General features: G+C 46.0%; 3 protein-coding genes across 4 annotated transcripts in view; 2 read left to right on the top strand and 1 right to left on the bottom strand.

Moving 5' to 3' along the window:
• Positions 1–7,343, top strand: part of CASR (calcium sensing receptor) — an 82,406-nt gene extending 75,063 nt beyond the window's left edge. For both annotated transcript variants that reach the window (XM_058829592.1, XM_058829593.1), the window contains exons 6-7: positions 428–551; positions 3,407–7,343. In XM_058829592.1, the coding sequence (XP_058685575.1) occupies positions 428–551; positions 3,407–4,857 (1,575 nt within the window). In that variant the 3' untranslated portion in view covers positions 4,858–7,343. The remainder of the gene's footprint in view (positions 1–427; positions 552–3,406) is intronic.
• A 1,416-nt stretch (positions 7,344–8,759) lies between these two features.
• Positions 8,760–13,917, top strand: LOC131590914 (cystatin-B-like). The gene is made up of 3 exons (XM_058861316.1): positions 8,760–8,911; positions 12,609–12,710; positions 13,084–13,917. The coding sequence occupies exons 1-3, from the start codon at positions 8,846–8,848 to the stop codon at positions 13,210–13,212; spliced, it is 297 nt and encodes a 98-aa protein (XP_058717299.1). The 5' UTR covers positions 8,760–8,845; the 3' UTR covers positions 13,213–13,917.
• A 155-nt stretch (positions 13,918–14,072) lies between these two features.
• On the bottom strand, positions 14,073–27,085 carry LOC131590922 (cystatin-A-like). Its single transcript, XM_058861329.1, has 4 exons — positions 25,183–27,085; positions 21,305–21,493; positions 16,345–16,446; positions 14,073–14,354 (listed from the first exon to the last, which is right to left on the bottom strand). The coding sequence occupies exons 2-4, from the start codon at positions 21,368–21,370 to the stop codon at positions 14,226–14,228; spliced, it is 297 nt and encodes a 98-aa protein (XP_058717312.1). The 5' UTR covers positions 21,371–21,493; positions 25,183–27,085; the 3' UTR covers positions 14,073–14,225.
• Positions 27,086–27,153: the final 68 nt, after the last annotated feature.

The following is a 27,153-nucleotide window of genomic DNA, read 5'->3' as shown; positions in this document are numbered from 1 at the left end:
GGGGACAAACCATTCTTTATGACCGGGGAGCAACTGGGGTAAACCACCTCTGAACTTAATAAAACCAAGCAATATGGGCGGCAACAGTAGAGATTGATTGTCTTTTCTTTCTAACCATCTAATGACTGTTTGAGGTATGTGCATCATGGTGACATTACAGTTTGTAATACCCATAACACAACAGACATTACAAAGACCTGCTGATCTTCCTTACTATCCCTTGATGTGTTCCTTAAAAGAAATCTCACTGCAGTGGGGTGGGGAAGGACTGTTGTGCAAAATGTGTCTATTTTGTGGGAGGAAGAGGTGAGCATTTGAGGCTCTTCATCCAGCACACCAACCAAGCAATAATACCCTTGGAGGAAGCCAGGGTCTTGCCATAGTAAGGCATTGGCACCATTAACCTGCTCGGGCTCTTTTCTTGCAGGTGCCTTTCTCCAACTGTAGCAGGGACTGCCTGCCAGGCACGAGGAAGGGCATCATTGAGGGGGAGCCCACCTGCTGCTTCGAGTGCGTGGACTGCCCCGACGGGGAGTACAGTGACGAGACAGGTAACGCCCACAGAGCTGCTCCGGGCCTTGTTGAGTTACACTGAAATTGCAGTTGTGCTGAAATCGCTACTCTGCAGTACTGGACTGGTGCCTGCCTTGCCAGGAGGCTTCACAGAAAGTCTGAGGGACTTCTGGAAGGCTTACAGGAGTTGAGTCCTGTGGTCCTCAGGTCCTGTCTACTGCTAAGCCTGCCAGTCCCTTCTGCTCTGCATTAGGAAAACTAAGGCAGAGAACCTGAAAAACAACTTGTATATAGAAAGCCTCTCAGGCAGCCACAAGCAAACTCTATTGCACTGTAGCAGTAGATTTTCTTCCTCCAAAAACCTGGAGGAGGAAAATATTCTCCATCCTAAATTCTGTAGTTATCTGTCTGCCTCCATCTTTTCCTCAAACTGTCAGGCTTTTATTTCATTCTGTACAAAGAAATAAAATCCTTTACATCCCAGATTTCACAAGCAGAGAGGAATATTTCTCTTTATGGACTCAACAACTAAAGGTTCTGTTGATCACTGGCACCGCAAAAGATCAGAATCTGTGGATCCTACCGAGCAACCATGGACATGTGTTTCATTTGTTCCATTCGGAGCTTGGATCAAGCCACTCAGGTTCTGGAGGAGACAGAAAAAGTAAACTCAGGTTTAGAAATAGTTGAAAAATTCTGAATTTCCAGCACCACTTGTGCCTTGCTGGCACTTGTTACCACTTGCCTCAGTGTTGGACATCCCCAGGGTAAGAAAGGCAAGTAAATTCTTTCAGGATATCAGTCCTCTCCACACTGTAAGGCCACACTCCGGACCTCCTCACACCCTCTCCAGTGGGCACTGCAGACCTTGCCGGAGATGAAAAATTCAGCAAACTGTTTGCAAAACTGAACAAGTGTTCTTTGGGAGAATGCAATTTGTGTCCTGTGAGACAGGAATATTTTTTTAGCATGACCATATATAGTACTATAGGATGCTTGGGAGCAGCATTTTCAGATTGAGTAGAAGCAATTCTGATCATGTGTAATAGGGGTCTTCTGGTGTTTTTCACATAATTTTGGGAGCTAGCTCTGGTGTGGAGGTGAAATTTATGGGACTGAGGTGACAACTGTCTTCTGACTCTACAGTTTCCTGCTGCAATTTCAGCTGACAGTAATACTCGCTATTTCCTGTGCTTGCCAGTTTTATAGGCATAGAGAGCAGTTTTACAACCAGTTTCATCCAGCTGAATTCCATGCTACTGGAGGAAACAATCTGTCCTTTCCCAGCTGTTTGTTCCTACATTTTATGTTGGTACTTGTATGACCATGGAGCGAGTTGGATCAGGTCTTTGGTCTTCCTGAAAACAAGCTTTTGGGAGGCCGAGTTTCCAACTAGAATGAGAAGCTGCGTGCCCTCTAGTGTTAACACAAAGGAGGGGGAAAGAATGAGCAGCCTTGCAGGATGAGGGAGACCTGGTTTACTCCTTTCAGTGGCAGCCACTGTGGTCTCTAAGCCACCACAAGACAGCAGTGAAAGTGTGTCTTTAGGGTGCAGTGCTAAATATCTGTTCCTGTCTCTGGCAGAGGCTGCTGGATTCCCTGCTACATGAAATTAACTTTGCTTTGTCGGCAGCTTGCAGTTTGTAATGAGCTTCCAGGTAAAAGGCACAAGAAAAATAAGAACTGTTGGCTGAATGGATGTAAATTAAATGACCTGGTGATGACAGCTTCTGACTGAGCTTTTGCACCTAGTTTCAGATGTTCAAATAAACAGCTTAGGTGAGGCAAAAAGTTCTTGGGAAAGCAGTGTCATATCAAGTCATGGGTGGTCCCTCCAACCACACATCAAGAACAAGAGAGCTTGAAAACCTTTGGCCTCATTAGCTGGACTTTCCTGACTTTCTCATTAGCATCAATCTCTGCTCTGGAAGCTATGGTCAGTCTGTGTCTGTGCTCAGGTGCAAAACTCAGAGGGTGCTTGCTGTTAAAGGAGTTTGTGGACTCACTGCAGCCCCTTCCTATCCTGCTGGGGTCCCAAAAGCAGAGGTAAGTTGAGACCTCCAACTCTCAACCCCCTTGTACTGCCACCAAAAGAGTCATGACCCTCCCTGCTAGAACACAAGACCCATTTGAGTCAAAGAAGAACAGAAGCAGCAGGTCCTTGCTTTTTGATCATGCAAGCCATTGGCATGACCCTGCTATCACAGCAGGTATGACTACTTTCATGAAGGAGATGGAGGCACCAACTTTCCCTTTGCAAGTATTAGTGGGACATTTGCTAGGTGTAGGGAGAGTGATACCATTAAGAGACATCTTTCCCTGGCATTCCAACATGAAATGAGAATATGCTGGGAGTCAAGGGCATTGCCTGCCTCCAGGGAAGAGCAATTTAAACACTAAGACTTGCCTCCATGGAATATGAAATAGGCTCTCAAAGCATTTAAGGAGGCAAGCACGTTTTTAATTTTCTCTGTAATAGAAAAAGGCAGGATATTCAAATGATGATAAAAATGTGAAAGCTATGAAGACAGACAGAAGTAGAAGATAAAAGCGAAGGAACAAAAAAGAGAGAAAAACAGACCCTGTGTAAGAGCTGATAGCAATCGAAGTTTGCAAAGTTTTGCCAAGAAATGGATTACAAAAAACATGAGTGCAGAGGCAGGACTTCTTCTAAGCCAGAGCCAAGTGTGCTTTGTGTTTTGCTATATAGCCTATGGGAGGTTGGTTGTTTCAGTGTAACAAACTCCAAGACATCCATATATGACTCTGGGGATCTGCACACAGGAGCAGAACACTCCATTTCCGGTCCGGTGTGTAGCTGCCATATGTGTCATCCTATACTTCAGCCTCTCATTCTGACAAACCTTCCCTCTCCTTATCACCTCTTTTTCAGATGCAAGTGCCTGTGACAAGTGCCCTGAGGATTACTGGTCCAACGAGAACCACACGTCCTGCATCCCCAAGCAGATAGAGTTTCTGGCCTGGACTGAGCCCTTTGGGATTGCTCTGACTCTCTTTGCTGTGCTTGGAATTTTCCTGACTTCTTTTGTTCTGGGAGTCTTCACTAAATTTCGCAACACACCCATCGTCAAGGCCACGAACCGGGAGCTATCCTACCTCCTCCTCTTTTCTTTGCTGTGCTGCTTCTCCAGTTCATTGTTCTTCATTGGTGAGCCCCAGAACTGGACTTGCCGTCTGCGGCAGCCAGCTTTTGGCATCAGCTTTGTCCTCTGTATCTCCTGCATCCTGGTGAAAACCAACCGTGTCCTTCTTGTCTTCGAGGCAAAGATCCCCACGAGTCTCCATCGAAAGTGGTGGGGCCTCAACCTTCAGTTTCTCCTGGTCTTCTTGTGCACGTTTGTGCAGATTGTCATCTGTGTGATTTGGCTCTACACGGCCCCACCATCCAGCTACCGAAATCATGAACTGGAGGATGAGATCATCTTCATCACCTGCCATGAAGGCTCCCTGATGGCCCTCGGCTTCCTCATTGGCTACACCTGCCTACTGGCGGCCATCTGTTTCTTCTTCGCCTTCAAGTCTCGAAAGCTGCCTGAGAATTTTAACGAGGCCAAGTTCATCACCTTCAGCATGCTGATATTCTTCATCGTGTGGATCTCCTTCATCCCTGCTTACGCCAGCACGTACGGCAAGTTTGTGTCTGCTGTGGAGGTGATTGCAATACTGGCTGCCAGCTTTGGGCTTCTGGCCTGCATCTTCTTCAACAAAGTCTACATCATCCTCTTCAAGCCCTCCCGCAACACAATCGAGGAGGTGCGCTGCAGCACAGCTGCCCACGCTTTCAAAGTGGCTGCCAGGGCCACGCTGAGACGGAGCAACGTGTCCCGCAAGCGCTCCAACAGCCTGGGGGGCTCCACCGGATCCACCCCTTCCTCCTCCATCAGCAGCAAGAGCAACCACGAGGACCCTTTTCCTCTACCAGCCTGTGCCGAGCGGCAGCGCCAGCAGCAGCGTGGGTGCAAGCAGAAAGTCAGCTTTGGGAGTGGAACGGTGACCCTGTCACTGAGCTTCGAGGAGCCACAGAAGAACGCCATGGCCAACAGGAACGCCAAGCGCCGGAACTCGCTGGAGGCCCAGAACAGCGACGACAGCCTGATGCGGCACCGGGCCCTGCTTCCCCTGCAGATCAATGAGCCCCTAGGGGCTGAGCCCGGCTTCCAGGCAGCTTCCAGCCCGGAGACCAGCTCGCAGGAGTCAGTGGTGGGAGACAACAAAGAAGAGGTACCAAGCCCTGAGGCAGAGCCTTCCCTGCCATCGGTTAACTCCCGAAATTTTATAGGCACTGGAGGTGGCTCTGTCACAGAGAACACGGTACATTCCTAACGAAAGAAGATTGTGAAAAGTACACCAGCCCCCAAGAGGAACTTGCTCACCTCTTGCTTCTGAAGGGGAAAGGCAACAAAGACACACCGCTGTGACACAGCCCCACCACACCTTTAATGTTAGCGCCGGCAGGGTAACACATGTGCCTCCAGAGGAAGGACTGTGTCTGGGGAGCCTTGGATTGAATTTGCATTTGCTTTATTGAAACCAGGACATCTCAGAAGGACAAGTGAAGATCGCCTCTGGTGGGGCTTAAGCAGAAGTCTGCATGCTGCCTTGCCTCCGTAAGCTTTTCCTGCCAGACTGCAACTCAGCTGACTATGGGAGGCACTAGGCAATTCCACTATACCCTGCTTTTACATTTATGTATAATATTCCTCTTTCCCACTATGTATAATATTCCCTCTTTATCCAGTATATGTGATCTGTAACCATGTGCATCAGGACTCTCAGCTCTACAAAAGCAAGGTACACGGTTTCACTTCAGGAAAGCACAGTCATGGGGAAAATAAAAAAGCCCCCAACGTCCTGCATGCTGTGTACAGCCAAGGGTGTGAACATGTAAAGTATTTAATGTGACAGAGCGCCCTGCTATTTATATTTAGTAATGTCCCAGTCTCTCCTTTCTGCCCAGCAGGAAATACTGGACAATATTCTCCGTAGACTCCATTGCACTAGACCAAGCTACTTAGGTTCCTACTGGTTTCCTCCAGCTGGAATAGTTTTACCTCCAGCCTGCCTGCTTTGGTGGAGGGGGAGAACAGCTTGTAAATCCCTCCCGGAGAACGCTGCAAAAGCACAATGAGATGTATCCCTGATTGATTATGTCACTAGTAGTTGTATGCTTAACCAAGTGTTGCTGCTGTACTACCCCACAAGGCATACATGGCTAACCCTTTCACACCATAGTCAGTGTTGTGCTTTGCCATATTAATCTGCCTCACACCTACATGGAGCATTGCGCCAGTCCTGGTGGGCCTGACACAGCAAATGAAACGAGGAGAAATGGAGGAGTTAGGGATGGAGGAGGAACCCCCAGCTGTGGTAACAGGATCACTGGAGCAGGTGAATATCTGAAGTGTGTGTACTGGTAGGTGACTGGGTGAGAAGGACATTCAGGCCTGGGTTCTTGGACACACATAGAGACAAATGGATAAACTGGATATAGTTTTGCTCCTAAAGGCCACCTAGGTTATTTCCCATTTTGAAGAGAGGGCACCTAGCACAAGAATGGTGGACTGTACCTAAAGAAAAACAGTAAGGACTTCAGCAGAGAGCATAGCAGAACTTGATTACTTTTGTCATACTCTTCTTAAAGCAGACATAAATGCTCCTGGTTTCTTAAGGCATGACTGGTTCTTTTTGATTCATGCTGGAAAAGTTGAAGAGAGTCATTATCAGAGAGATTTGTTGCAGCCTGATGAGAGAAAAAACACCCCTGGACAGCCTGGCAAGAGGGGCTAGGGTTACATTGCAGAATTTAATTCCCTCTTCCCAGATTCCCCATGGAAGAACAAGCATCTATCAGGAGGATGTCAGTACCCTCCCTCATTAAGCATGAAGGTGTTCTAGACCTCTTATAGAAAGGTAGATGGGCCTGCAGCTCATTGTGGGCAGAGACAAAAGGACTGTGTTTGAATGCATTGGGGAAAACACCACAATTCTCTTGTTACTGTTTTTGCTTGGTTGTTCTTCTGCCAGGGCAGGCAAATAAAACTTACAGGTGACATTACTGTATAAAACCTCTGTTTTGCCACCTCCACTTGTTGACAAGGAAGAGAAGTTTTGACTTACAGGAGCAAAATGAAAGTCCAGAACCCCAAGAAGCAGGCTGTTCAGACAAGTTATTTTAACCCTTTTGTTGATCTGTTACATCCCCCCTGGAGTGGGCTCAAATTTAACTACACCACTACACCAGCTATAATTGTAAGGCTTGCAAACAACAATACTTGATTAAAAACCATGCCTCAGATGACTGGGGCTAAAAAAAAAGAGTTTGAAAACACAAATCCTTCTAGCCCCAGTTTTGGAAACGACATTCTACCTCTGGACCCAGCAAGAGCTGCTTACTGCTTCTGAAACCCAGGTCCCTTCCCCAGGTTGCTGACTGTGGCCCGTGGGCTCAGTTTAGGGTATGGAATTGAGCCCCGGGGTCTCCTGAGTCTAACTGCACAATCAGGGATGAGCACTAGATGGCATAAAGGGGTAAAAAAAGCATTTTGGTTACGACCTACACTTCCAAAAATTGCAATAGACAAGTAGTTTTAGTGCTAGTGAATCATTCCTGTTGGAGCAAACCCAGCTCAGTAGCCCCTCAAGTGAAGCTGACAGCACTGAAACACGTAGGAGTTCAATGAGTAAAATGAAAACGACACAATTTGCGAACCAAAGACTGTGTATGAACACAGGCAGTGTAAGAAACAGAAAGTCACCATCAGCTGCCTTGTTTGGAGAGCAATATTCACTAGCTGTGTATACAGTAGATGATATTGACATTTGAGTGCTTTTCATTCTTTGGGTATTCTTCATTCTTTACATTTTCTTAAGAGGAATTTATATCCTGGCACACATTGAGTCTCCAAGAGCTGCAGTAATTTTATAGCATGGCCAACTGTGCTGTATTTGCTGGGGAAGCCCCTTCCACTCTCCCTGCTCTCATACACAGAGCCCTAAGCCTCCAGCTCCAATGCTGCATGAGAACTGCTGCAGCAGCTGACAGCAGTGACAGACACACTGTGCACAAGGGAAGGCTGGCAAAAAAGGACCCCTTTGGGAAGGTGCTTTGTAACCAAACCCCTTTCCCCATTCACGGAGAGGGGGATATGCTCTCATCCTGTCAAGTCCAGGAGAGGAGAAGGCTTGGTCAGGCACCTGTCCAAAAGCCTGTGCATGTGTCATATATGACAACACTGATGAAGACACCCTGGGGAACATTCTTCTGTTGAAAGCACGAGCCTGAAAACCTCCACTGACATTTCCTATCAGAAGATGCCCACATGAATGGCTGCCTCATCCCACCCATGGCTCAAAAATCCACTTGACAGCTTGCCCCAGTGTGGGGTTTCCTGAACCATCCAGTAGTGAAGCAACAACAGTGTATCAGTTCTCTGGTGGGATTTCCACTGGAAAACTTGGGAACCATCCCAGTGAAGAGCCCAACCCTTCATCCCCAGGCTCCTCACAAACCGGGCAGAACTCTGCCTACCCAAAGCTCCAGGAGAGAATTTATTTATAGATGATACAAGAGGAAAGAAAACCTTCCCCATTATATTTCATGCTTCTTACCATGTCCTCCTTGTCAGTCCATGAGCTCTGTTCAGTTTGCAAGATCTGCTATTGTTAAATTTAGGTTTGTATTGACCGACTTTACCAAGGGGAAATGCTGCAAAGCAGGAGGAGGAAGGTAGGTGTTTGTTGTTGGTTTTCCAAGAGTCTGGATGTTTAAATTGTGGGGTAATTTAGGTAAAGACCTGAACATTCAGACTGAAATCTTCCAGGGATTTCCCAGAGGCTGGATAATTCACCACCGCCTTCTGCTGGCTGAGGAGCGGCAAAATCAGCCCGGGAGCGAGGGAGTCTGGAGATGGAACTTTCCATGGGGCTCCAGCGAACATGCCGCTGCTGGGAAAGGTGACACGGGCGAAGGGAAGAGGCAGCGGCTGAGGGCAGCCCTGTCCCCACGCGGGGCTGGCACGGAGGCGCCTCTCGCTGAGGAGCGGCTGCCGCCCCTCTGTCCAGGCCGCAGAATAAATTCTGCCGGCAGCTTTCACCGCAAGTGTCGCTTTGGGCCATTTCTGTTTTCAGCCGACCCCGCCAAGCTCGGGCCGCGCTGGGCCGCGCTGAGACCCCCGCGGCTGGGCGGTGCCGGGCGCGGCCGCTCTCGGCCGCCGAGCCCCGGCCCGCGGTTACCGGGCCCGGCACCGCCCCGGCACCGCCCGAGGGGCGGGACCGGCGCGGAGCGGAGCGGGAGAAGCGGAGCGGTGCCACCATGTTGTGCGGGGGTGTCGCGGCGGCCCGGCCCGCCACCGACGAGACGCAGCGGATCGCGGAGCAGGTGAGGGGCCGGGGCTGGGGCCGGGGCGTTCCGCGGGAGGGTCCCGCAGGGGCGGCAAGGCCACGCAGGGCCTGTCCGGGGCCCGGGGCGAGCTTGGCCATTGCTCTGCGCGGCCGGGGCCGAGACACCGCCCCTCGGTGTAAGAGGTGGCAGGAATGGGGAATGCGCCGAGCGGTCGCCGGCTCCCGGAGCTCTCCTTCCCTGTGCACGCCGGGCGTGGCCCTGTTGACTCCAGAGGGACCGTGGGCAGCGCTGGGTGAGCGGGGAAACCCGACAGAGCCATTGCCTTGAGCTCGGGGAACGAGCTCCGGTGCTTCTTACAAAATCTGAACCTTGTGCGTGCCTTTGGGGTTTTGGGTTTTTGTTGTGTGCGTGGGAAAGGGGGGATTGTTTGGGGGTTTTTTTAGGGGGTGAAACATGGAATAAGCAAGAAAGCTTCTTCGCTGCTTCTGCTTTTCTCCAGCACAGAATTCAGCTCCAGCCATTGCCAGCTCCAAATCCTGATACTATTTACAGTACCTTGGATTACTGCTCATGTTATTGGAACACATACTTTTACTCTAAAAATGCCAGTGTGCAACTAAGTTCTTTCAAAGCACGTGTCCTCCTTTTGGCATGGAAACTCAAGTTCCTTCTGCGTTTTGGCTTTGTCAGCTAGGATGTGGTAAGCTAGAGAGCGAAGATGAAGGATGTGCTCCAGCTTCTGACACTCTTTGTCATTGCCTGGGCCCGTTCCCCAGGCAGGAGCAGTTCCCAAACGCATACAGAGCACCCAGAGGCACAGCAGACACTGAAATTAACATTTAGCTTGTACAGTCTGAGGATTCTGTGTTTTAGGAAAAGGGAGAGATGTGCATCTCCTAAGCACCTGCCTGAGTTTGCAGTAATAAGCACATGATTGAGAATTGCCGAGAGTCATAATTATTGCTTTGAAGTGAAAAGTCCTACATGTCATGTTAAAGGTAATGCAGATATGCAATTAACATGAGCCTAAAACTAGGTTTGAAATCCTGATTTTCTGTTCTGTCGTAGACTGCAGTGGTTTGGTAATCAAAAAAAACACCCTGTTGGATTCAGAAGTGAACAGAATTAACCAAAATTCTCATGTTTTCATTTAAATAACCTAAATACTTTAAAGTTTATCCAGCTTGTTTTGACTGTCAGTTTTATTATTAAATTACTTCTTTTAATGAAATACAGGTGGGAAAACCCAAACTTGCCCATACACTCATATCCTCATCTGGACACTGACGGAGAAAAGATCAGTTTTGTTAAATTGAGGTAAATTGAGGTAGCCTTCTCAAATAATTTTGTTTGCTTAAAGTCAGGTCCTTGTGGAGATTTATTAGAGCCCGCCAGTTTGCTTGCTATAAACATATTCCTTGTTCCAGCTTTTCCAGTTCTTGCCTTCATTTTAGAGTTTTGTAAGAATCCTTGTGACGGCCAAATGTTGTTCAGTTTTGTGACCCAGAGCAGGTGTTAGTGTCACACAGGGCAGGAAGGCTTCCTTCAGCAGTGTCTGGCTTAGGAACATAATCATAGGAACAGCCTCTTCACAGCAAGGATTTCCACCCAGGCCTGCTCAGCTTTGGCTTCTCACTGATAACTGACAGTGCTTATTCAGGGTGATTCTGAGCCATCTGCTTTTTAGTTACAGGGCAGTGGAGAGCCTTCAGGGCATGATCATTTCCAGCCCTGTGACTGAATCATAGATTGTTTTGGTGGGAAGGGACTGCACCTCCTGCCTGAGCACAGGGTCAGCATCCTCAGGCTACTCAGAGCTTTGTCCTGTCAGGTCCTGAAAACTTCCAAGAATGGAAAATGCACAGCTTCTCTGAACACTTCTGCTGTACTGCAGGAATGTCCTCAGGGGAAACGTTTCTCTTTGTATCCAGTCTGAACCTCCAGTTTCAGTTTATGACCATTGTGTCTCTTTCTTCTGCCATCTGGAAAGTTTCATCCCTGGAAAGAGCCTAGCTCCTTGTAGGTACTGGAAAGTTATCTTCAAAGCCTTCCCTTCCCTGGGCTGAGCAAGCTCATTTTCTTCCTCTCCTCACAGCACGAGTGCTCCAGCCATCCTGGTGTACTCGTGGAGTGCTCCTGGTGACCGTTCACTGAGATCACTACGGTTTATTGATGTCTGCCTTGTACTGGGGACCAAGAACTGGACACAGGATTCCACATTTTCTAACAAGGGCCGAGTAAAGCGCAATAATCTCTTGCCTGTCTTCTGGCTAGGCTCCTGCTTATGCAGCCCAGTATGCCATTAACTTTGGTAGCACCAGGACTCCCAGATACAGACTGAGACCAAGAACCAGGTCTTTGGGAGAGTATTTCTGTCTGGGATCTCTCTCTCCACACTGACTCAGGATGCTCATTTGTCACATGCTGTGGTGACTCACTGCCACATGTGATAACACCCTGAAAAGCTTGCAGCTGCAGGACTGAGCTGTCTGCATCCAGGGCCCAGTGTTCAGCTTGCTGGTGGAAATACAAAATGTGCTGAGCTGGGCTGATTTAGTGACCTCAGAAACCAAAGTTGCACAGTGCCTAGGATTGCTAAAAGAGCACAGAACTGGATAGGGTCAGCAGGAGACTTACATCTGCCTTGGTGCTTAAAATTTGTAAAAGTATCTCTAGTGATGAAAACTGAAACTACTTGCTCCAGCCTCTGACTCAGGAGAAAAGGAGGAGGCAGGACTGAATCATGGTGCTTTCTGGGGCTGTGCCCTTCAGTGCATCTTAGAATGCAGCTTGGATATGGCAAAAAACAAACAGAAAAGTATCCAAACATTATTATCTTGCTTGTGACATACTGATCATAACCTGGAGGAAGTGTAGAGGTATGGCCTCTGAGAGAAGATAAAAAGCATGGACACAGCTTGCAGGGACAGGATGGTCACTGAAAAGCCACCAGAGTTCTGGGAGTTGGAGAGGTGGGAGAACGTACCCTGTTGAAGGAATTGTTTCTGTTCCTGCTTCACCTACAGCACCTGAGCAATAGCAAGTTGGCACTTTTTTTTCCCCAAAGGAAGCATGTGGGATTTAGGCATAGTGCAGATATATCTATTTTCCTTGAATTTAGGAAGAAGGAGAATACACCATATAGCTGGAGGATTGACTTGTTGTTGGTACTACTGCCCTGGGAGTGAAGGGAGGGCTGTGCAATGATGCAGTGCAGGAGGTGCAGCCTGGAGCAGGCAAGGACTTGCAAGCAAAGACTCCAAGACCAACTCATCTTGCCCTGCAAAACAAAGGCTGAAGTCTTCTGCTTTCCTGACCAAGAATTTTCCATATAGCCACAACGTGCTAGACTGCCCAGTGCAGGAGAGAAGAGCTGCATCTCAGGAGTTCGTGGCTCCCTCTAGGGTATGGATGGGTTATTATGACTTCTTGAGCACTGTTTTGCAGTTTGAAAACACAGATTCCAGCAGGCATGCTGAAAGAACTCTCAAGTGTTGTCCAGACTCAGTGTGAGCCTGTAGTGACTGACATCCACCTCGGTCTCAGCTTTGCCACCTCCCTAGATTCCTGGTCTGTTTTCACACAAAACTTAACATGATTCATTTTGGTCTTTTAATGTCCTGGAAAAGTGAAAAACTCTGTGTCTGGGAATTCAGCAGCAGTGAACTGTAAGCCTTAAATTCTGAATACTTGAATCTTGCATCAGTCTTAAAGAACTTATTGTTTCCTTAAGGTAAAAGCTCAGCTAGAAGAAAAAGAAGGGAAAACCTTTGATGTCTTCACTGCAGTGGAGTTTAAAACTCAGGTGGTTGCTGGAACAAACTACTTCATCAAGGTAGAGGATTCTGGATTGTTTCTTTTACATTAATATATATAATATTTGGAATGGTGGGGTTTTTTTCCTCTTAGCTAGAGGAGAATGCTTATGATTTGACCATAAGAAAAAAAATTGTACAATAAAAAGCCACAAATATCCACCTCCCAGTCCCTCTCCCTATTTGCTAGAGAGATCATCTTTTCTCCATTTTCATGGGAAGATTAGGTGGCATTTCAGAAAAGTCACAGCTCCTAGTCTGGTTTAAAACAAGCCAGTGTTTTTTCTTACTGCCTGTCTGCTGCTCCACCCTCAAACCAGCCCAGCCTATGCCCCCGCTCCTGCTGCAGGCTGCTCCCCCTGCAGGGATCTCACTGGGTTTTGTGCTTTGCAGGTCCATGTTGGGAATGAGGAGTTCGTGCACCTGCGGGTGTTCAAGAGCCTCCCCCACGAGAATGAGCAGCTGAGCCTCCACAGTTACCAGGGCAGCAAGGCAAAGCACGATGAACTGGCTTACTTCTAGCAAACTTCTCTGCTTTGTTTCCCTAGTTGGTTCTTATGTGCATTTCCTACAGGCTGCAAAATGTTGATTCCTGTGCCAACAAAGGCAGAAAAAAAAGTGTCTTTTTTTATCATAGGGAAAAAAATCAATTTCTTTTATGCCATTCCCTTCCTGTGCAATCTCCAAATCTGAGAGTCACAGGGTTCCCCTATTACCTGCACTAATGTAAACCCTACTTTTATTGCAACTTAACTTGGCTTTAGTGCATCTTAACCAGAATACTGTGGCTAAGTCCTGTTTTTGAACTTCCTTGGTCTGGAAATTGGAAGTGGAATGGCATCAGCACTCATATATTTGCAGCAAGAAGCAAGAGGAAAACCTCAGTCTTTTCTGTTCTGTTTTGCAACTGTGAATATATGTGATCTAAATATCTAGATTTAAACTGTACTTCGTATTTTATGGGCAAAGTCCTGATGAGAGACTCGAGCTGAAGCAGTTTTGCAAGGAAGAGAAAGAGGCTTACAGTAGTTTGAAACAAACATTCCCTTGGTAATCATGCTCATCCTCTTGCAGCAGTAGCATGTAATGTCCCATAGAGGGTGTGTGAGTTTAAAATACCAAACCAGCTTGCTTATGTTCTCTGTCCTACAGAAAAGTCCAGGAAAGGAACTTAAGCCGGACAAGCATTTCTGCATTTATAATAATAAACATTTCTTTTGACTTGAATGGCATCTTTGACTGGTGCTTTAGTGTTCTAGTCTCTGATTTTTACTACTGATTATTATCTTGCTCAGCTTTTTTTTCCTTAAGTGTTTTTTATATTCCAGGTAACCTTATGTTTATTCTATGTCTTAATTAGAAATACTTTATTTTAATCTTGTGACAGACATGAAAGATAACAAGAAAGACCTCTGCAGGTATGTCAGCAGCAAAAGGAAAATATAGACAGTAGCTTTCCAAATTTATTTTATTTACTATCAAAGCCAGAGCCCCCATAGGATTTGCAGAGGTGAGGCACTGCACCTCATCAGGTCTTAGAAGTAGGTCAGAGGGTCATCTCTGGTTTTGCCAGTCTGAAAACTGACAAGGCTGGGACCTTGGTTCTCTTGAGGAAGACTCTGAAACACCTTTAGGTGGACATATTCGGCATTGGAAACTTGGACCTAGAAACCAAAAGAGTGGGGAAGTGAGGACCATGAACTCAAAGCAGGTTCAAACAAAAGGCTGTTCTTTACATTCTTGAAAGAACATCTTTGCTCAGGACCTTAATTTTAGATGTGCCTTCATTTTTGCTTCAACAGCTCTTATCCATGTCTGCATAGTAACTGGTGGGAGGATCTGTCTACACCTGTAGAAAACTGTATTAAAAACCCTCAGACTCTAGTGAAGGGAAGATGAGCAGAACAGCTTGGGTGTGGAAGCCCCAGAAGATGCAACAGGAGAAAGGTTTTGATGGTGTCCTATTTCAGTCACCCAGATGCCAGTACATTTGCTCACAGCTTCCTGGCACACTCGTGGGAGACAAGAGACAATGAGGAAACCTCCATGACTTTGGGATGGGACACAATGCAGACACCATGTCAGCTCCCAAAGGGTACAGAAAGATCTAATATAGAAGGATCAGCACATGGTCCTGAGAAGCAATGACAATCTGAAAGCCAGGATCCCTGGTCTGCAGAGTTACTCCAAACACATCCCTGTCTGAACAGGGAACCTGACACATCCTGGTGCTTTTGGGAGTGCCTGGAATAAATACTCATCAGAGAAATTCACCCTCCCTCCTAGCAAGTCCTCACATAAAGCCTTGGTAGGAAGCTGTAAAATTTCATTCTTACAGAGCTAAGCACAACAGGCGCTAAACTCTCCCTTGGTGAGGGACATGGAAACTTTAATGCCTTAGGCTCCAAGAGATTTCTGCATACTTTCTGGTGGTTGCAGTGTGCTGCTATGCTTGGTCTGGGTTGCATCTCAGCTGTAAGTCTGCTGGTAAAATGCCAGTGAGGTGGAAGACTCAGAAATACTAAAGAATGAGTCTTGTGGTGGCAGAGTTTGTTCCAGTTAATGCTAAAATGAGGAACTGTTATCCACCACTGGTAAAATTGGGAAAGAAGAGATAAATCATCCTTTTCTAGTGTTACAAATGGATTTCTTCCACATTCAGTAATACATCAATCTTCATTTCTGAGTTAAGAGTTCTTTTAAAGAAGCACCTGGGAAAGAAGAATGTTTGGCAGCCTCTGTCCTTCTGGGCTCAACTAAGTATGAGAAGCGTGGAGCTAATGCTCACAGAGTCTCTCTCTGCAGAACTATCTCCCCCAAACATTACAGGCCAATTTCTCTAATAAAAGAATTCTTCCAATTCTCTTGTCAATGGGGCACACCCTGCCAGGCACATGTCCACGCACATGTGGGGTTTCAGCAGTCACAAGCCATGCCTGCTCTGCTCCAGAAGGCCAGTCTGCTGTTCAGCAGTGCTTGCTGGCCTTCAGATGAAAAATACACCCAGCCATTTCTTCTGTGATACTTCACAGAAAGCTGCTCACATCCATCAGAATTTCCAGTAAAGAAGGAACGGTGCTATCAGAGGGCTCCAAGTTAAGCATTACCCATTTTTCCTCTGCAGCATAGAGGGGGTTTTGAAAACACAGAAAGAACCAGCAGGCAGGCTGTACCTCTGCAGCACCTGACACAGAACCAAAACATCAACACACCTGCTTGCATGCAAAACTAGTCAGCAGACATGCGTGCACTGCATCACAAAACTGACTCTATCAGTTCCTCAAGCTGAATTCAATTTCATCCCAACAAACACAACTGAAGGACATTATTTTGCTTTGAAAGGAAACAGGAGACCAGTTATGACTTGTTGAAATAATTAGAGTTGGGATGGCAATCTACAGTCATTGAGGGGGATGATCCCAAGAAGCTTACCAGTCATATCTGAATAAGCATAGGGCATGTTTTATAATATTTATATTCTTGCCTACAGTAGTGCCAAACAGAGGAATTTTATAAGCATTTGGAGGTAGTCCCAACTTCTCTTGTATCAGACAGTTTCCTGTGATATTTGCTTCTCTTTCTAGCTGTAAGCCACTCTGCAAGTCACCTGTATCATTTAATTTCAAAACACTCCCTCCTACAATATATACAAACCTTAATAAAGTACATTGTCCCAGCAACCACTTGAGTCTTATATACTATGGCTGTAAAGGCAGCACAGTTCGTGTTTGCCCGGCTTTCAAACTGTGACTTCACCTGTAAAAAGAAAGGGAAAAATTATTGGCAGGTTGATATTTAGGGATTTCTTTCACATATACCACTCCAATTTTCATCTTTTCAAACATACTCCCTTAATGAAACTCTTCCACAAAGTGACTACAGGCACCTTCAAACCCCTTGTCCAGATAATCAGTAAAGATATTAAACAGGACTGGCCCCAACACTGAGCAGTGGCTGCACCCACCTCTGACCAGCCAGATGTAACTTCATTCACCACCCCTCCCTGGGCCCAGCCATCCAGCTGGTTTTTTCACCCAGTGAGCAGTGCACCTGCCCAGGCTTCTTCAGTAGAATGCTGCAGGAATTGGTGTCAGAGGCTCTACTAAGGTCCAGGGAGACAACATCCACAGCCTTTCCCTCATCCACGAGGCAGGTCATGGAAAGAGATCAGGTTGGTCAAGCAAAACCCGCCTTGCATGAACCTATCCTGGCTGGGCTTGACTCCCGGCTTGCCCTGCACATGCTGTGCAATGGCACTCAGGATGAGCTGTTCCATGACCTTCCTTGGCACTGAGGTCAGCCTGACAGGTCTGTAGCTCCCTGGATCCTCCTTCCTGCCATTCTTCCAGATGTTCTTTCAGAGGAGCATCAAATTAGCCAAACTCCAGCTGTGTGACACCTCCCTGGTTCATCAGGACCACTGGTAAATCATGGACAGTGGCTTGGAGAGCTCTTCCATGAGCTCCCTGAGTACCCTTAGGTGGATTCTACCCAGCCCCATAGATTTACTCATGTTTAAGTGCAGAAGCAGGTCACTGTTTCCTGCTGGATTGTGGGAGCTTCATTGTGTTCCTTGTCTCAGGGAGCTGGTACCCTTAGGACAACTGGTCAGACTATAAATAATTGAGGTTAAGAAGGCTTTAAGTACCTCAGCCTTTTCTTTCTTTTTTTGTGGCAGTGCTTTCCCCAACATCCAGCAAATGATGGAGGTTCTCCTTAGCCCTCTTTTCATTGCTGATGTATTCATAAGAGCACATGCTTTGTCACTGCTTCTGACAGCGGCCAGAGTTGAGTTCTAACAGGGGTTTTGTCTTTCGGACTTTCTGCATAACCTCACACCTTTGTAATCCTCCTGAGTTGCCTGTCCCATCTTCCAAAGCTTATAAACTCTATTTTTTACCCTGGGTTCCTGCCAAAACCCTCTGTTCAGCCAGTCCAGTCTTCTTCCCCACCAGCTTGTCTTTTGGCACATAGGGACACCCTGTTCCTGCACCTTTATGATTTCCTTCTTGAAGAATGCCCAGCCTTCCTGGATCTCTTTGCCCTTCAGGACTGCCTCCCAAGGGACTCTTTCAAGCAGTCTGACAAATAAGCCAAAGTCTTCCCTCTGAGTCCAAGGCAGCAGTTTTGCTGTTGCCCTTCCTTACTTCTCCAAGAAATAAAAACTCTGCCATTTCATGATCACTGCATCACCACCACACAGAAAGCAGAGACAGTCTTTCCTAGGCTGGGTGACGTGGTGCCCCTCTGCACGTGACACCCACGCTGATGACCAGATGCGTTACTGAGTTTGGGCAGAGGAGCAGTGTCAGTGTCATCCCGCTCGTGCCCTGGGCAGGGCCAGCAGTACCTCAGTGCTTCTCACCACCCACATGTTTCACAGGAACACACTGAATTAATTTACTTTCCCAGCACAAGCACCTACAGCTGGCTGCCACTCCCATGACATTCCTTCCTAGCAGGAAGGTCACAGAGAGCACCCAAGGAACATCCAGATCGTCTACAGACAGCCAGAAATTATCATCCTATTCAGCTTCCTCATGATCTCTTACTCAGAGCTGCTCAGCTCTTCTGCTGAGCAGCTTCTATCGCCAGGAGCTGACAATGATACTTTCAGCTGAGGAGCTGCTAACTCAAGCAAACCAGGGAAATTTTAATTCCCAACACCCTTCCATCTGACCGGGACAGGGGCCTCCTAGAATGCTCCTAAGTGGCAACTTTTGGTGCATCATATTCCCCTCTCAGAACAAAACAAAACAAAGCCACTTCTCTCCAGTTTTGCTCTCTCCTCTGACCACTATGTCCTCCGTTTATTTACAGACTGAGTTTTCAGTAAAATCAACCAGCCAAACAGCTCCTTAATCCTCAGGTGAAAAAATAGAACATTCCTAAGCTCTTACCTAACCACATCCTAAACCCAAAATATTCCCCAGTTTTGGGCAACAACTGTAAAACAAGGAGACCAAATAAATAACATTCCTCAGCTCACTAATGATGGCTAGAGACAAGGCACAGGTATAAGTAAATAATGACATAATCCCAGGAGCAGACAGACCTTGCACATCCCAAGCTCTGCAGAAGCTCTTCACAACTTCACTGGAATCATAGGAATTGCTTCTCTGATCAGCAGAGCATAAAGCCCAAAGAATTGCTTCATGAAAGGGTGACACTTAGGCTGGAAGGATAGCAGGATTTCCCCAACATAAGGTTTCCATAAGAATATTTTCCTTAGAGAATTATAGCAAAGCTTCTGCAGGGGGGAAAAGGACCAGGAGGCATTCTCTCTCTCTCCTGCTCTCAGCACAGGGCAGAAATTTCACCTTGCAGAAAATAAGAGCAAAGAACAATCAGTTTTCGTTTTCCTGAAGCTACTGAGAACAAAAGAGCACTAAAATTAGGATCAGTCCTTTTCTGGAATCAAACAGAAACTTTGTGCTATGCACATTTCAGATCCCATATGTGCCCTGTACTCTGGGAGCATTAGCACTGCCTAAAACCAGCATTCACATTTTCAAGTGCCTGTTTGCTCACCAACTCAAGTGCTGTGGTTTCACCTCCAATACACACTGCAAGACTTCTGATGACCCATAAATAACACAGCCCAGCATTGAAAACGAAGCTCGGTATCTGGCATGGTGCTTGAGGCATTTCACAAACTCATTAATTAAATTTCACAGCCTCAGCTGGCCCCATCTTAAACATGAGGAAGCAAGAATGGCAAATACACAAAGGTGCTACAAGTCGCTTGCTAGGGTTTCTCCTCCACAGGTAAAAGGGAATTTCTGATCTCTGCAAGTGCTGCTCATTCAAACATTCCTGCCAGAATAGAAGGAGCAGTAATACTGCTCCCAAGTAATTAAGTCAGTGCCCCCCAAACAATTGTAGATCATCCATTTTGTCTTTCTGCTCTGCAGTAAATCATCTGTGACTAACCCGTTACCCCAAAATCCAGCCCTCCCTCATGTACATGTCCCCAACTCTGGTGGCCCCAGCTGTGACTGACCAGTAAAGCCCTGCAATGGAAGAAGGCTCAGAGGAGCTGGGGAGGGTGACGTGCTATGCATGAAATCCAGGGAATAAAGCAGGGTGTGACTGACCACAGCTTTGCAAATAAGTTGACTTTATCTCAACACAAAGGTTGACCACAGGGTGTTTCTGATAAATAGCTCTGTCAGTGGAGGGGATCATGTGGTGGTGTAACTCCCCAAGTTCAATCAAAGAAAGAGAACACACCCCTGAGTTAGCCGGACCAGCATGGGGGGGAGTGAACACATGGTTCTGTCCAATCCTGAGTATCAAAACTAAATGGTTGGACAAAAGAAAACCACTAGCTACAGCTGACTTCAACCCACATCCCCCTTTCCAGTCACTGAGGATGACCAGTGTCCTGACAGAGCATGCTGTACAGACCAGGAGTGCAGAACATGCTGGTGTCCCCAGGGAACTGTGACTGCAGTCAATACATTTTGCTAAGAGTAACTTAGACCGGTATCAAGTTACCAGTATATTTGTATTACTTTGCTAAATCAGCCTCCCCCTGTAACATGGAGTATCTTCTAATCAGTAAAATGGATGTTAAACCTTATCCCCTCCACCTGTGGACTACAGAAGAGAGCCCTGTCAGAGTACTGGGCTGCCTGGTCACTGCTTGCAGATCACAGAAGACATGGAAGGATGCTGGTGCAAACTCTTGTCCTCGGTGGCACAGCAGAGGAGAGAGCTGGGAGCCCTGCACATCAGGAATAGCAAGTCTGCAGCTGTATTGGCCAATGCATTCAGCCCTGCTACTTCCTATTTTTGTTTCCTCTTTGAGGAGTGCCTGAGTGCAATTGCCAAAGGGAGAAGAGCTCATCTTCCAGAGCCAGAAGGGTAAAGACTATTGGGTGGGTGGGAACATAAGATGGGAGTTTTCCCATGACATGTTGTCCCCTTTCATTCCTCAGGATGCACTTTATACTTTTCTTTAAAAAGAGCTGCTGCACTGCAGGGCATTAGAGGATCTGCAGAGGTGCTGCTTACACAGCTGCTCCAGGACAGGACCACTGCCTGTATCCAACCACCTGGCAACTGGGCTCACTCACTGGCTGCCTTGTGCCAAGCTCACCTTGCCCCACCAGCAGCCCCTGTATCACAGCTGTGACTCTAGAAAACACTTAATGCCAGCAGGGAACACACAATTTAAAAATAGCTTTGTCCTGCATATATAATTCTTTACTGCATACTAGCATGTGGTTTGTCCTATGCAGTCCTTCGCTGAGGAGTGAATTCTACCGGGTACAACTTTTTCCCTTCCAATATGCCACCTCTCATTACAAACAAGTGACCTCACTGCTGGCATAGCAGAGCTGGACTTGGAACATCACACAGACATTCACTGAAGGCAGGCAGTACCATGCCTGGCCATGGAAAAGGAGGTGACAGAGAAGTGGTTTGTCTCAGTCATACCAAGGCACTTCCTACCCAGAATGATGAGAAAACACTACCAAAGGGATTCCCATTTTCAGCATGAGCTTCTTCAGTTTAAAACCTGGCTCAGTCTCCCAGGCTTTAAACAAGCTTCAGGAACGGCCTCTTTGCACACAAGTAACTTAGTCTAGAGACAGGGTGAACTCACCTGGTTAACAAGCTGCTGAACTTCTGGTGTAGCTGGCTTGGTGTCAGATAAGCCCCCAGGCATCATGGTGGCAGGTGACTTCTCTGAAATGATGAGTGGCTCTGAAGAGGGAAGTTCAGCGCAGTCTGAGCAGAGTCCCCAGGCATCTCACATATATACACACACACACATGTCATGGAATCATGTGACCTGCAACACATGGAGCCTACCATTACTGAACTGGAGAAGGAGACAAACAGGGACGAGGAGGGGAAAAGCAATGTAAAGCACAGGTGATATTATTAACAAATGTAAAAAGCACTTAAAGAAGTGTTTATTGTCTGCACATCAAAATGAAAAGCAAACAGCCTCCAGCCACCCACATCTTAAAGAAAATTGGTTTGGGCTGCAGCTGGAACCTCTTGCCTCTCCACCCATGTGCAGATGACTAGGCTGAGCTCTTGGGAAACAGATCAAAGATACGCCCAGTATTTCCCAACACCTTTCCTGATCAGAGGAAAGGATGTAGCACTTTCCTTAGCGTAGGTCTCATTTAACTTGAATTTTATTCTCTCAATATCCTTCTAAGTGGGGAAAGGGGAGTAGATGGCATCTTACATTCAGTGACTTGGCTTCCCTCTGCCTGACCAAAAAGGTGCCAAGGTAAACATCAGCACCAGAAGTAGAAAATAATTCAACCCCAGATTCAGGTAAGTACTGCAAATAAGGCATTTCTGCTTCTTTTCCATCAAACCGAGAACTGCATTCAGACAACCATAACAGCAACTGAATGTGCAACAAAATCTACTTTTTAACTCTAGTGCCAATTTCCTGGAAGACAAAGTACAATCAAAGAACGCAAAAGCTGTCCCAATTTCAACATACACTTTTGAAACACATAACATGAGAACACATAGTCAGAAGTATTCATTCTGCAGTTACAGTCACATGGCACAGTCACATTCACGAATGTGAACGTACAAAGCTCAGAACCTACTGGGGGAAGGCTAACAACTGCTAGCAGCCCTCCCTGGTAAGGGAGAACTAACATTTCAAGACCACAGAAAAAATTCCTGCCATCCCCCTCACCAGCAAATAAGAGGAATATTGTTCCAGAGTGAGGACCAGTGACACAGCAACACACCAGAGACATTTTAGTCTGTAGGGGCAGGTACATGGGAGCAGGTGAAATGAGAGTATGTGCTGCACACAGGCAATGGGCATTTCTGTGGGCATCAGTATTAGGGAATTTTCTAGGAACAGGTAGGTTTATGGCCACAGCAACAAACTTTATCTGTGTCCTACCCATACTGCTGACCCTCATCCTCACAGATAACAAGTGATGCAAGACACTGTAAAAAAGTACTTCAGGTCTGACTTCAAGGCCTGGTTTTGGTACAAAGCCCCTGAGATTGAGAAACTCAGGCTGTAGGGAGCCTACATACATTGATGAGCATTTTAGCACGTTACTGAAAAAAGATATTGCAGAATTTTCCAAACTTGAGCAGCAGTGCTATGAAGTGGACAAAAGGCATTTGAGGAAAAATCATTGTCCTGAGACAACATTTTTGTGAACAGAGAGAAAAAGCCTTCCAGTTCTTAGGAATAAAGGGAGTGATAGTTGTTAAAACTGGAATTCTGCCACTACTACCAACTTCTCCCCAGATGAGGAACTCCTCACAGCCCTATTCATGGAGCTGTGAGATGACAACTCAAACCTTCTTTTGCATAAGACCCTGCTGATTCACTCAAATGCTGCTCACGTTCAATCACTTGTGCCTTATTCACACAACAGGACAGATAAGTTAAGGAACTGGAAGAGCCAGCTCACCTTACTGAGGCCAGAAATCAGAGAATGTGTCCAAAAACTGCACAGCGCCAGTGCTAAACCAGGATATTTTACAAACCTGTCCACTCACCAGGATACAGATCTTGCTACCTTCCTTGGGAAGGGATGTTAAGATCTCCAGGTCAGCAATACACTACTGGAGAACTCTAGATTCTGTCTAGCAACAAATACACTGAGCACAAAGTCTAGGAGGGTTCATTTATGATCTTGGAAAGACTCTAGGTGTGAAACAAAACATATTAATGTTGTGTGGAAATCATTCACTGGACTCCATATTTCTGGGTTTGCTGGTTTTTGACTTTAAAGCATACCACTTTTTTTTTTTTTTCTCCAGAATGCACAGTTGTGCAGAAGGGAAAAAAAAATCAAGACTAATTGTCAGCAAGTTGATGCTGAAGAGGCAAATAATACTGTTTCCTTTCCACAGCAGTGCTAATGGCTGTCACAAAATCCAGTGATATTTCTAAGACTAGGATGAAGCACTCATCTTGCACAAACATTTAATGAAACTACTTTGAAGTGCTGACGTTTCACAGACCTGTGATCAAAGATGATCAGAGGCATCTGATCAACCTTATCTTGGGCAACCCCCACCTCCACCCACCCCTCTCTAAACTAAGTCTTGGATGTAATGAAGCAGGATTTGGAACACTGCCATGAAAAGAACAGCTGGCCCCAGGCCATCTCTTGCACAACAAGGTGAGTGTGCCCCTGTAGTGTTTGAGACATGGCTGGTATCACGTACCAGGCCAGCCTACACTCTCCATCAGCACAGCTGGCAGCTTCCCCTCAAGTCACTGTGCTGCTGTTATCTGGGAGAATCTCTGCTGGGACGCCACCACTGGCATTCTGTACAGCTTTGAAGCCGAGTAACATCTTGCACCACAACACAGAAGAAACAGATCTTTACTGCTTGCAGGCCACTACTCCCTGGTCCTGTTTAAGCAATTTTAAGAGGTACAAGCCACTGTTGATAAAAACACCAGCACAAAATAAAATATTTAAAAAACCTCCATGAAAATCTAAACCCCAGGGTTATGTATTTACAAGTAATTTTTAAACCAGGAATGAAGTCAGCTCTGTAGAAACGATTGTGAAAGCCAAGTCAGTAAGGTCAGTCTTCTGGTTTCACAGTGACAAGACACATAATTGTGACTGGACATGACACTTGGTCTGAATGTCTTTAAGAACTTCTACAGGAAATCAGCCCTCTGTGTATCAGGTGAAGATCTGTTTTCATCGTCACAGGAACAATAGCCTTGATTTTCAACATGCTGGTCTGCAAAAAAGGTTTTCCCTCCTGCTACCCATCCTGAGTTTGAAAGATCTCTGACATTGTACATGAACAAGATCAACAGAAACCTGACCTTCAGCAGCACAAAGTTATCATAGCCCAGCCTATGCTGAGCCTCTTCCTCTCAGTCTACTTCAAGACAACTACTACAAACCTACTGTTAAAAATATTCTATAAAGGAATTACCTGTTTCATCAGTCTTTCATGCCTACAGGCTGCAGAAGATGACAGCACTGAATGCTAGAAAAAGAACACCTCTTTCTATTTCACAGAAGGAAAGATGCACAAACTTGAGAGGACTTTCCAAGCAAACGGGATCTGCCCACCTCTATTCACTACTTGCAAGCAATGGGAAAGCCTGAGTAGAGGAGGCAAGGCTCCCACAGGACTCTGGACATGGCCATCAACTGTGCTCAAGTGCCTTTACTTGCAGAAATAGAAGTTAAAACCAGAGAAAGGATGAAATCCTGCTGTTTGTAGGGTCCACTATTTGACCCCAGCAAACAGCCCGGTAATTTTGTAACTACCTCAATTGGTAATGTTGAAGCAAGGTTCAGCCCCTGACTAAACAGGATCCTGGAATGCTCAGGTGTCCCTAGACACGGAATTTACCTGCCTGTGTGCAGTGTGGCACACAGCTCACACCATTAGGAACTATTTTTGTGCCAAAACATCCCACTCAGGTACTCAGGAAACAGCAGAGCTGCATTCTCCTGCCCCATGCCCCAAGTGCAGCATGCAATTCCATTTACTCACCTTCGTGTTCCAGCCAGTGCAACAGCAACATTAAACAGCCTCTGAGCCACCTGATTTGCTGTGGACAACTGTAAGAGACAGCCCTCTGTGCTCAGAGCAAACTAAATAAAGCAATTCAGCTTCTTAGTGCAACCCTCTGTATGCAAGCTGCAAACACCCCAAAAGAAGGGATGCTGGGGAATTAGGAGTCTTCTCATGGTATCAGTTTTTCATACTCAGGTTTGTTTGCTTGGCCTTATATTCAAACCAAAAATAATTCTGTGTTGGGCTGATTCTGGGGGGGTTGTGGGTTTTGGGATTTTTTAACATAATTTCCTCATAACAAATGAATAAAGAGAAAGAAAGAAAGAAAAAAAAAAGTATCACATCCGTTTCACAGGTCATTTATCACAGCATCTGCTGAAGTGAAGAAGCTTTCCACAACAGCTGAGCAAACATCTGGATGGATAAAGGAAGACAATGATTAATTCTTATTACAGTCTCTAGTTTACACAGAAAGAAAAAATTGTATTTCAAGACTATTGATCCAAGTCTATACACACTCATAGAAGTTTCTATTGCACAACTGGCTTAAGAGGAGAATTTGTCCTTGCAGTTCATCCAAGCCCTTGAGAGAACAAATATTTTAGACACCTATACTAGAGGTCAATATTAAAGTACCAACTTTGAAATCAAAACTTACTGTTCTCAACATCTCATTAATTGACTATCATCTGTTGAAATTTCATTAAAGCCAATTCAGCCCAGAGTTATGAGCAGTATTTGATTTACACTTTGATGATAAACAATTATAAGAATTTAACAATTAAAGAACAAACATTTTCTGCTTTCAGAGTTGCAGAAAAGCAATGAGAAATCTTCAAGAATGAGTGCTCCAACTCAAAGTTCTGCATAAAGCAGTTGCAGTACCTTGAGAAAAAAAGAGGAAGAAAAATTAAGTTTGAACACTAGGATTTACATCCTCAAAGACTTAAAATATGTTTCTAACTCATTCTCAAAAAAAAGTGAGACAAAATGACCCTGGTGCCTGAAAATAAAAGGCCTCCAAGCTGTTTGAGTCTCTACTGCACAAACAACTATAAAACAGATGCTGCTACACAGATCTTTGCCAGCTCTCAGTAACACAGATACATTCCTTCATTTATTTCCCACTCCCTATATATGCAGCTTTAGTGATGCAAGAGTCTATCCAGTTACTTCATTACTGTTGCTGAATTCCAAAGTGTTTGCAAGACAGGGCCTGTATTTTTAGGGTTCTGTTTAAGTTCACTGGTTCTTAAGATAATACCAGCTGGCCACCACACAGACCTTGTCACTTGACTGTCAGCCTATCTGAGATAAATACAAAATAAAAAGTAAAATATACAGGTGTATTTGCAGCAATTCAGCTTTCCTCCTGCTCATCTGCCTTTAAATGCTGTGTTACTGCAGGGGTGCTGCATTAAAGCTTTCTAAACACACCAGAGCCAGGATCAACAGGATCAGGTGTGCACAGCTGTTTCCTCAGCTCAAACACAATTCGCCTTTAGAACTAATCTTAAGATTTCAGAGTTTCGCAGGGAGGGACAAAAAAGAGTCCCTGGACAGTCTCATTCCCAAATGAGACCCATCTTCAGCTTCAACCCAAAGTGGTTTTAATCAACACCACATTCCCTATACAAAGGAAAACTCCAGAACTTGGTAACACAGACCAAAGGACAGTAAGCAACAGATGCTGCCTGTCAGCATTGCAGCAACAACGGCAAACCTGTACCCACACTCAACTCTGAGCCACTGCTGCTCGTGTTGAGCAGTTCAGAACAAGGCTGGTAACTTTGTACTTTCAGAAATGCCAAGCCTACTACATTTGCTGATCAGTCTGCAATTTTTATTTCCTTTCAGACTTCAGCAAATTACTTCCACAAAATGACCATGTTCACTGATATTTTAGCAGGCAGCAGCTTAGGGAGACCTTGTCCTCCATGCTCAGGA

The sequence above is a fragment of the Poecile atricapillus genome, chromosome 1 (assembly GCF_030490865.1).
Source record: "Poecile atricapillus isolate bPoeAtr1 chromosome 1, bPoeAtr1.hap1, whole genome shotgun sequence".
NCBI classification, from domain to species: Eukaryota; Metazoa; Chordata; class Aves; order Passeriformes; family Paridae; genus Poecile; species Poecile atricapillus.
Note: the sequence above shows the minus strand (reverse complement) of the source record. Positions and strands in the feature narration are given on the sequence as shown.